The sequence below is a fragment of the Centropristis striata genome, chromosome 2 (genome assembly GCF_030273125.1).
Source record: "Centropristis striata isolate RG_2023a ecotype Rhode Island chromosome 2, C.striata_1.0, whole genome shotgun sequence".
Taxonomy (NCBI): domain Eukaryota; kingdom Metazoa; phylum Chordata; class Actinopteri; order Perciformes; family Serranidae; genus Centropristis; species Centropristis striata.
This window is the reverse complement of record NC_081518.1, coordinates 11173744-11184855: the sequence shown is the minus strand read 5'-3', so window position 1 is coordinate 11184855 and position 11112 is coordinate 11173744. Positions and strand designations below refer to the sequence as shown.

Here is an 11112-nt window from a genome sequence, read left to right as displayed (position 1 = left end):
AAACTTGAGTTGAGGTCAAAACCTCTATCTCTTAAGCGCGCACACTCACTCACTCACTCACACACACACACACACACACACACACACACCCTCCCGTCTCCTTGACTAATAAATAATTATCCTTTTGTGTGATGTGGCTTTGCTCCAAGGCCATGCAGTTTATGCGAGTTTCTTTTAGCAAAACAGTGCTATTCCCAAAATAGGAAAATTCAGAGCATGTTTCCTGCACGTTTCATCATTGTTACATTTTTAATAACAATTGATTGACCTGAATATTCATTAAAAGTGATTGAATCAAGTCTCGTTGCTTCTCATATATCAATTAATAAAACACTCCCAACTTTGGATATTTAAAAATGTACACCAGATAAAACACATTATTAAAAATAACCTTACCATAACCTTAACCATAACCTTACCAAAACTGAGATGTTTTGGTATCTTCTTACTCTGACGCATGTCTTGTCTCTTTCACTTAAATTGTTGCTTCATCTGTTTGGTAACCAGTTTTGAAAGTGGGGTATATTTCATAAAACAGATGAGTCAGAAGGGTCAGAAATGATGATGAATGTCTGAGAAAAAAGCCCAGGTCAATAGTGTACGGATAACTTAACAGTCCAGTTTAACTGTTTTTTAAATAACTTAACAAATCTTTATTAACCTTTGAATATGTGTAATTTTTCAACAATATTTTTTAATTGAATTTTACATATATTTTTTACGATAGACGATAGACAATAATCACAATTAGCCTAAACTAACCAATGAAACATGTGGTCATGGTTTCTGGCATCAAAACAAAACAAAAACATTTAATATATTTCACATATTTAACAAAGACATCAAATAAAATAAACTAACAGATTAAAAAAAAATGTGTAAAATATAAATTAATAATTCAAAAGCATAGAAACATAAATAAAATGTCAGTTGACGTATGTATACATATGCAGGAATTACGCATACTCATTATAAATTGAATATTAAAATTTTACAAATCTCTGATCCTTAAAAAATAGAATCACAATTTAAATGTGTGCAAGCATGGGAATCTGTATCATGTGGACTTTTACCAAATATTTTTTTTGTAACTAATTCTCATGTAGCTGTTTCATGCTTTAAGTCTTCAGAGAAATTAAACAAACACTCCCTTTTGCACACACTGGTAACACAAACATTCAATATGAGCAACATTTGAACTTGCACAAAGAATGAAGAGCAACACCCGCTCATGCAAATGTGAAGTTAGTCAGAATCGACTCAGAGGTTTAGTCTGTACTGGACGGGTGCAAAGCAGGGGAGTCATCTTCTTCTCAGCCTCCCTCGCTCCTCCCCCTGTCCAATGAGTTATGCAGTATTTGAGCCTTCAGGAGAGTAAAGAAAGTCAGACATTATAGAGACAGAGGGACAAGGCGCTGTTACCTTCACAGACTCCCACTCTGCAAATAACCAGGGAGCTTAAGATTTGGCGTCCACATTTTAGTCATCCTCACTAATTTATTTATTTTCATTTTTTAGTTCATGACTTGTGGCGGGAAAGATGGCTCCTATAGTGTGTTGTGACCACTGACCTTACTCCATACTCATTGCGTCAAAGCTGTTTTTCTGTGTTTTTTGTGAAACTTTCAGGAGACTTGACGCTTTATTACTGTGTGACTTTTTAATCTCCCAGTTGTGTCCTCTACTGGAATACCATCGCTCCATTTTTGGGCTGTCTCCACCTGCCTTCACCAATGCTGACCGAACCGTGTGGAGCCATGTCCATGGGGTCAGATGTCCGAGATCTGACCCTCTTATCTCCGGCCCCTCCTGTGCCATCCTTACCAGGTGCTGGTGGTGGCTGTGGGATGTCTGTGGGTGGCGGCCAGTGGACCCAGCTGCTGGACCTCCACCCTGGCTCTCCCTACAGCTCCCTGCCCTCCCACCACTCCCTCATCAAGCAGGAACCAGGATGGGGGACCGCTGATCCAATAGAGGACCCTCACTGTGGACTCGGGGCCTTCACGGTGCACTTCTCAGGCCAGTTTACTGGCTCGGGCCCCTGTCGAGTTGGGGCCTTCGGAGAGCCGACTGCAGGTCAACCGAGGATGTTTCCTAATGGAACCTACCTGCCCGGCTGTATGGACAGTCCTCCTGCACCCAGGAACCAGGGTAAGCATGAACCACAGGAGAACGGCAATCAATAAAATCCAAGTCAGTGTGTTTTCCCTTCTGCATGTGTTCATGATGTAACTACATGTTTAAGGGTTGTCAACAGTGTTGTGTCTGAGCAGGATGTTATGTGCTGCACTGGGTCATTCTGTCCCTTGTCAGGAAAAAGCTTGACAGCTTTCTGGTAATTCTCAACAGTTTCGTAATCTGTGCTTTTTTAGCAGAAACGAAGGTTTGATTTTGTAGTAACTGCCAGAGTCACAGCAGTTGTGCAGGCAGAAGTAGGTAGATCATTTATAAGGCTTTACCCGGTCTTATTCCCGCAATCTTATGTTTTTATTTGTCAAATGCAAAACCCATACTGTCACAAACTTAATTTAATGTTCAGGTACTTTGTACTTAGAAGCCACACACTAAGCTATACTCTCTGCAGTTTGAATGTCACATCATTTTGTGCAACTAACAATAGTTTCATGGTAAAACTTGAGCTGACAGCAATAATCTAAAAATATCTGAGTCAAAGTAACCTGTGGTTATAGTAATGGTAATCCAGTATTGCACACATATCAAGTTAATAACACAGACACATATAAAAAAAATACATATGATGACCTCTTGATCCGTCACAGTGAATGGTTATGTACGCTCATCAGCTGATTTTGAATTAATAACCTCGGAATTTAGCATTTTAGAGTTTTGATTTGATTGGCATGGACAAGTGTTAATGTAATTTGCATGCACTTTTAAAAGACTTCATTCTTACTGACTGTGTGTTCTCTGAAAAAAAGAAGAAAAATAAAATGATCAGTGTTAATCAAAACAAAATACTCTGCTATAAAAAGAAAAGTTGTAGAAGTTGTAGAACTAAAAAGGAAAGCTAAGAATTGAAAGTAGAAGTGATGAACTGTGAATCATAAGCTTGATTTACTAATACAAACAATTCTTCTGGGATTCCTGAATCCCATCAGACCTGCAGAAAGCAGTTAAATTACACTGTTATTTATCTGGAATCTTAATCGGGATTCAAACTCAAGTGTTAACGTGGATATGTCTTTACCTTTACTGTAAACAACGCATGTGAATGTTGTACTGGGGCTCAGTGTTCAGTCTTAAAGCTGGATGTGTCCGCTGATACGACTTTCAGAGTCAGTAAGCATTGAGTGATTTTCTTTTCTTTTTTTAACGAAGTGATAAAAGTGCAGGAATTTAAGCAAGAGTTTGTGAGTCATTTTTCTCAGAAACTTTTCAACATCTCTCTCTGGCCTGACTCAGGATAAAGCAGCCTGTCTGCTCTGGATGTGCGTGTAAAAATAGTGTTGCGGACACACATTCATGTGTTTGTATCATCATTTATCTCATAGCCTGCACGCAACTTTAACTTTTTCACCTTATGAGTAACACTTAATTACAATAAGAGACGTAGCATTTACTGTCACATTTTTTTTGCAGTCTTATAAGTGGGATTAATTAATTAATTGCTTTAGCATACATGCAGTTTATTACTTCTCAATCTTGTTTTTCTGCTGAGCGTATTCTACAGTAGCTCATCTCAGTCTGCCTATGGTGTGTTTGCCAAATTTCTTTTTCCACCTGCCATAAATAATGCAACCACAAGGCCAAAGATAGATGGGGGGAAAAAAGAATATGTTACAAGGAAAGAGGATTTAGTAGTTTGATGAATGTCTCTCCGTGGTAACCCTGCCAAGGACTAAGAGCTACTACCAGGGGGATTCAGATAAGTGACCAGATACTGGAGACTTTGCAAGCTTCATTTGCAAGATGGTAATCTAATGAGTCAACCAGGCGAATAAGTTCATTTCAACTTTCCGCTGCTTCTCTTGTTGTTTTCTCTTTTTAGGTTATGGAGCGGTGGGTTTAGACAGCAACCCCAGTTATGGTCACACTCCGTCTCACCACACCCCTCAGCTCTCCAGCCTGTCCTTCAAACATGAGGACACTCTGTCACCGCCAAACAACATAGGTAACTGCCTGCATCCTGACACCTTTTTCACTAAATTGACTCGCAGACTGGAAGACTGTCATGTCACAGCAAGGTTATATAAGTAACCCGTCATTTTTCATATCACAACAGGATCGCTATTATCCATTTTTCCTTCATCTCCCTGCGTCTCTGTCTGCACACACATTCATATACGCAGGCATACATAAACATAGCCTCCCTCTCGCTCTTTAAGCATACGTATGGTTAATGACTCTGGAAATGATAACTTGAGGAAACCGCTTTATGCGACTCTGCTGGAATGTCAAAAACTGTCTGGGGACCAATATACTATATGAACCTGAAAAGGACCACTGTTTCTCATTGACCTGTTCTCTCTTTGAAAAGAAGAGATGTGTGTCTGTGTATGTACAGAAATGTGCATGTAAAAGTATATTTTTGTATGATTTCTTTTGCATTCGGATTAAGAGAAAATGAAGTATACAATCAAATACATTTTTTTATATAAAGGATAATTCTTTTAATGCACACTACTGGTTTGTAAGCTTACAAAGGGGCAATGGAGACCTGAACTTTGACAACTAGCAACTTTAAAATTAAGCTGAAACTGTTTGTTCATAGGTTGATCATTGATTAATCATTAAAGTATTTTAAACCAAAATCTAAATGTTTGCTAATTTCCTCAGTCATTCCATGATGATTAAAGGCATATCTTTGTGTTTTATATTTGTGTAGGCTGGACAAAACAAGCTATTGAATTTGTCAGCTCCTGGGAAAATGCATTTTATTAACCAAACAATTAATCAATTATGCAGAAAATAAGAAAAACAACTTTTCTGCATTCTAAGAAGTTAGATAAAAAAGTAAATAAAATAAATAAATAAAAGTAAAATAAAATAAATACAATACAAAAATCATCAAAGAAACTACGGAAAAAAGAGAAAATTAAATAACTGATTACATAAATGCCTGGTCACTCATAAAGTTGGAATAAATATTTTTTTTTACTTCTTTCCATGAAATGATTGCGACAATGTGATTTATTCTTGACAAATAAAGTGTATATATTCTCAAAACTTTACTTTTCAATCTCTTCCAAACATATCACAATGAAAATAAAACCACAATTAACAGAGGGTTGTGCCTGAAAACAAAAATCTTCCAACTTTATGGGCAACTGTGTATAAATGTAGTCGGCTTCTTGTGTACACCCATATACTAGGAAAAGGACCTCAATAGCACAGTATTTTCTTAGCTATTGCATCTAACAGGAGGATCATTAGAACTTGTGTGTGTTGTACACCTTAACCATTTCCCCCCATCTTTCTTCTAAAAGATGAACTCGATTTCTAAATGTGTTTGTATTGTTATTTTTAGTTGACCAGCAGTATCCGGCTCCTCCTCCCATGTTTGGGTGTCACAATCCTTCAGAATCCTGTCCGAGCAGCCAGGCTCTGCTGCTGAGAAACTACAACAGGTACGACGGTTTGTCTCCTCATGCACTTATTGTTGCTTTGTTTGACTCGTGCTACCTTGAATTCCCTGTTGGCTCTTCCCAAACGTTTTCATACTCCTCACTCATCTATTAATGTCAGATTCTTTCCACCAACACCACATGCAGCTCACTCACTTGCTGGTAATTTTTAGAAGTGTGAACTCTCTCTGATCCTACGTTAAGCCCTGCGTCTGCCTCTGCACTGTCTGGATCCTGAATCCTAATTTGTTCTGAGGTTAAGTGCTGCCCACTGGTGCTCAGCAGGCCAAAACAAACAGTGAGTGATCTACTGCTGATGTGCCTGAGTCCACCCCGAGGAAAAATGAGGGGAAAAGTAAAAGAGACAAGCTCAGGGAAAGTGAAAGTTAAGTGGGGGAAGTGGGCTAGTTAAGGCTGGGAATCTGCTCATTTTAACCTCTGTATGTGTTTCCAACTTGTTTTCATTTTGATGCAAAACATCTCAACGGGTAAATTAGGATGAAATTCTTTGAATGCCGTCCTGCGATGTTGTTGGAGAAAAGGAACATGTGCAACCCAAATACTGGAACAGCAGTTGATAAGAGGAAGGAAGACTTTGCTGTTGTTAGGGCTTATTGCATGTACTGGAAACCCTCAAACAAACAGAGACATGCACACGTACTCACTCTCACATACACACAGTGAATAAATGTCAGATATCAGTGAGTCTTTCCACAGTTTAACATAGCTCAGAGCTGATTAGTGAGCCATCACAGTCCTTCCCTCAAGGACTTCTCAAGGAATGCCGTCCAGAATTCCCCTGAAACTGTTTCCCGACTTTAATGATACTGAGGACAGAGTGATGTCATGCACTGGTCCATGGTGTACTAGGCACGGAGGCACTCACCCCCGCAGAGTGCACAACCGCATCTCCAAGTGTGTGTGTTTCTGTCAAACGTGTGTGTGCGTGTGTGTTTGTGTGCAGTGGGGTGATCTGCCAAGGTAAAGAATGGCTCAGAGCCCATGTTTTTTAATGAAGCCAGTGAGGAGTGTGGTGGGTGGACAGGATGTGTTAATAAGCGAGCAATTTGGAGTTCCCCCTGAATGAAACGTCTTCATCATCCATACAAGGGAAGAACACACAGTGCCATAAATAATGTCAGGATTTTCTTATTTCAGGATTTCCTTACAAATTGATAAAAAAAGAAAAATGGAACAAAGTTAATTGTTTACCCTTCAGCTAACCTTGTTCCAAAAACCAATTAAATTATGGATAGATAACATATTTCATTGCCTTGAAATTTTGCAAGTTGTTTATTTGCAAAAACAGATAAAACCCATTCTTTAAGTGAAAGAGAAATAAAATAAATAAAAAAAACCCACCAGTTTGATTGATTCTTTTGAGTGCAAAATTATTCAGTTTTTGTTGCAGATTAATCCCTCAAATAAAAAGTGAAAATCTAGGCCTCTTTTGTATTCATTTATTTATTTATTTATGTTTCACTCAGTGATAACCTGTACCAAATGGCATCTCAGCTGGAATGTGTAACATGGAACCAAATGAACAACTTGGCATCTTCCATGAAGAGGTGATCCTTTTTTATTTATTTAAATAACACGCTGTATTCTTCAGTGTTGACCAGTGTTTGTGGTGGTGCAGAGGAGGGAGGAAGAGTAGGATTTGACCAGATGGCTGTTGGCCTACTGCCTAGGGAAATATGGAAGTGAAAAAGAGAATATTCATATGTGCATGCTCGTGTTCAGTCTTGTGCTTTTTTTGTATGTTTCAAAGACACATTTGAGTTTATGCAAAGTGAGCACACTTTGGGTTTAGAGTTAAGAGCTGTAAAGAATATATATATGTATATATATATATATATATATATATATATATATATATATATATATATATATTTAAAGGTGTGTGCACTGTGGAGAAGAGAGACTTTTTTCTCATCTAGATTAAACTCTTTGTGGTTTTACCCATTACTATAATACATAGGACTGGATCTGACAAATCTATCAAATTATTTGTTTTGCACTCAAATATTTCAATGTTTTAATTAATGTATTTAATTTTGTTCTTGCCCTGCAGTAGCCATGCACCCAGCTATGAAAGTGAACCCATCACCCCGCCTCCACCTGTGCTCCTCAGTGCCCAGTACCACATACACACACATGGTGTCTTCAGAGGACTTCAGGTCAGTCACCACACGCAAGGCGAAAACACACAAATACATGTACAGACATACAGACATACAGTACATAAATAGCCTCCTAAGTGAACTTCTCTACTAAAAGGCTTTCTGACTTCTGACTCTTCAAGGATGTTCGACGTGTAGCAGGTATTGCTCCACCAATTGGGAAGTCATCAGAGACCAACGAAAAGCGGCCATTTGTGTGTGCTTATCCTGGCTGCAACAAGAGATACTTCAAACTGTCACATCTGCAGATGCACGGTCGCAAACACACAGGTGACAGGATCTAATTTATATCTTTTTTTTCTTGCCCAGACTTTTTTATAAATTAAAAATAATGACTAAGAAAAAATAAGTTGAGTACCAAAGCCAAGGTTGGAATGTCGATGTATATAGCGGTGTGAAAAGTCTATTGATAAAGCTGCTGATGTGTGTGATTTGTTCTGCAGGAGAGAAGCCTTACACGTGTGATTTCACAGACTGCGGCCGCGGATTCTCTCGCTCAGACCAGTTAAAGAGGCACCAGCGCAGACACACAGGTACGCTGATGTCAAGCTACTGTATGAGTCGGCTCCAGCGCCGCAGCTACCACTGAGGTCATGAACTCAGTTTTTTTTTATTTTAGAAACCTCATCAGTATGCACAAGGGATATTTTTAGGCAGATTCAAAGATCTTTTACACTTTTGACAAATCCAAATAATCTCAACAGTTTAATTTCTTTGAACTTCTTATTACAAAACAGCAGTGATACTTGCAAAATGAAAATTACAGGAACATTAATTTGATTTGATTAAGTGAGATTCTTCCAGTGGTTCTAAATAATTGTAATTTAAAAAAATTGAAAGGACCTTTTTTAAGACTGAAATCATCCCAAAAACGGTTCAGGGAGACTTTACAACGTCCCTTATGATTGCTTCATCTAAATGTACGTTTAAACTTTTGACCCTCACCCCACCCTCTTCTCACTTCTGTCTCTGCCTCCACAACAACTGTTTACACATCTGTGTAGGAGTGAAGCCCTTTCAGTGCGAGACGTGTCAGAGAAAGTTTTCACGGTCAGATCATCTTAAGACGCACACTCGGACTCATACAGGTAAAACAAGTGCGTATACCTTTATTTTCTACCTCTCCATTCCTCTCCCAGTGAGATTTTTTTGTTAAAATAGACCTTGTGATTTTAATAAATCTACAACAAAACACAAGCTTGATTTCCCTCTAAAGCAAGGATTTCTCTTGTTTTTCCTTGTTTGTCCCCTCCTTGTCAGGTGAGAAGCCCTTTACCTGCCGCTGGTCCAACTGTCAGAAGAAGTTTGCCCGCTCTGACGAGCTGGTGCGCCACCACAGCATGCACCAGAGGAACCTGACCAAGCTGCAGCCTGCCATCTGAGCAGCGAGAGGAGGAGGAGGAGGAGGAGGAGGAGGAGGACGAAGAGGAATGGGACAATATGTTGTGCCAGCTAGTGGAGAAAGACGCTGGAGCCTGGTCAGCGGTTATGGTTCCTTGCCAGACTCTGTGAGGTGGTGAGCACAGCTGATGCCTCTCTGCCAGCCGACGTCAAGAGACTCTGATGATCCTCGAGATCTACAAAACGCACCTCAGCTAGCGCTCCTTCTCGTTATTTGACATAAAAACTCAGACTGAGAGGGTATAACACCACAGTAACTCTGAGCCAAGAAGAAGATTTATTTCATGCGAGATGAGAAAAATGTTGACACACTATTTTGGATATTTTAGTACACTTGCACTGGCTTGATTTTGTTTTGTTAAAATTGTGTCACCTTGAAAATGTGCTGGACAATGTAAACTGGATTTAGGAGATGACAATATGTCTTAGTTTGATTAAGATTTTTTTTTGCTATAAGGAATGTGAATGTTTTATATTCTTACAATATATATTGGGGATGCAACGGTTCAGCAAGTCCACGGTTCGGTTTCTGTTGCAGTTTTTGGGTCATGGTTTCCGTTCTGTTTTGGTTTGTTTTTCCACATTAGAAAGAAGGAAAACAACCATTTCCAATGTTCTTTCTGTATTTTTTTTATTTGCAAGAATAATGTTTCCTTTCTTCAGGAGCTCTGATTTATGATATCAAAAAATATTCTTTCAATAGCAAAATTGTGACTCAGCCTGTTTAAAAAGTACTTTCAGTATAGTTGCATCAATTGTGTTTTGTTTTTTACAGTGGAAGACAGTAATAATGTTTTTGGCTCAATTATGCAAACCAGGCTGTGGTTTCTTCAACAAACTGTTCAGTTTTTTCAGTTGGATTTTGCATCCCCAGTATATGTACTCACTAAATTGCTTTGTATATATGTGGTGTATTTGCTCACCTTTATAGACATTCCTTTTGTATTTTTAATGTTTTCTACGTTTATAAAATGTTGCTTCACATTATTGTCAAGGATAAGAATGTGTGTGTGTGAGAGAGAGAAGAGGTGTTGGTATTGTCAGGTTAAGAGGCCACCTATGAGTGGTGGTGGTGGGGGTGGGGGGTGACAGACAGTAAAACAGCACCCAACTGCGACTCTGACAGGGTGCAGGTCTCACCCTCCTAAATCTCTGACACACATCTTCATAACTAGGAACATCTGGAGCCCAGTAAATCTCATTAGAAAAGACACATACCTCCATGTCAGCTGGCTGTATTTCACTGACCGCCCCCTTATGCATAGACTGGGCCCCACATGCACACACACAAAGCAAAGACACACTCAAGTCCCTATTGTATGTAATGGCTTCAGTTTAGAAAGACATTTTACATCCTCAAACCACATGATGGCAGTATGAGCCTTTTCAGTCCAGCAGATGGGCCGAGCTGTGAGTGTGACTGAATCCATCAAACTGCTTGTACTCCTACACTTCAGTCTTGACCTGACCTGTCCTAGCCATGGATGTATTACTGAACAGCCCTAGCTGGCACAGACACAGAGGCCGAAAGTGCAGGGATCCTCTTGGCTTTCACCTATGAGAGAGACACATACCAATGGCGAAGATACCCAAAAAATCACAACGCAAAGAAACATAAAAAGATGACAAAGAGAGAAAAACCATTACAGAACTGCTGCAAAGAGACTTTGGACGACTATGAAAAGGAGCAAAACAACCACAAAGTGAAAGGCAGGTACAAAATGACTACAAACAAACACAAAGCAACTCAAAATGACTGCAAAGAGACATATAATGATTGCAAATAGACACAAACAACTTAAAATAAAGGGGAAAATATCAACAGACAAAATAACTACAAAAAGATCAGAACAATTATAAGTGACACAAAACATAAAAAAGAAATTGCAAAAAGAGACTAAATAATGATAAAGTCTGTGTGTCTTGTGCTTATGTAGGAGAGC

General features: G+C 39.0%; 1 protein-coding gene across 4 annotated transcripts; it reads left to right on the top strand.

Annotated features, from left to right (window-relative positions):
• Window positions 1-1381: 1381 nt before the first annotated feature.
• wt1b (WT1 transcription factor b) lies at window positions 1382-10153 on the top strand. Of its 4 annotated transcripts, none has more exons than XM_059356573.1 (9): window positions 1382-2151; window positions 4010-4132; window positions 5489-5588; window positions 7073-7153; window positions 7663-7765; window positions 7891-8038; window positions 8212-8301; window positions 8773-8856; window positions 9029-10153. In XM_059356573.1, the coding sequence occupies exons 1-9, from the start codon at window positions 1734-1736 to the stop codon at window positions 9148-9150; spliced, it is 1269 nt and encodes a 422-aa protein (XP_059212556.1). In that variant the 5' UTR covers window positions 1382-1733; the 3' UTR covers window positions 9151-10153. The 4 variants fall into 4 exon arrangements, with proteins under 4 accessions (XP_059212556.1, XP_059212539.1, XP_059212548.1 ...); XM_059356556.1 differs by having other exon boundaries at window positions 8773-8865; XM_059356565.1 differs by having other exon boundaries at window positions 7660-7765.
• The last annotated feature ends 959 nt before the right edge of the window (window positions 10154-11112 follow it).

Coding starts and splice junctions, on each gene's coding strand:
- wt1b (XM_059356548.1), top strand. CDS start 1,734: ATGCTGACCGAACCGTGTGGAGCCATGTCCATGGGGTCAGATGTCCGA. Junction 5,589..7,072: donor CTGCTGAGAAACTACAACAG/GTACGACGGTTT, acceptor TGTTTCACTCAG/TGATAACCTGTACCAAATGG. Junction 8,039..8,211: donor GCACGGTCGCAAACACACAG/GTGACAGGATCT, acceptor TTTGTTCTGCAG/GAGAGAAGCCTTACACGTGT.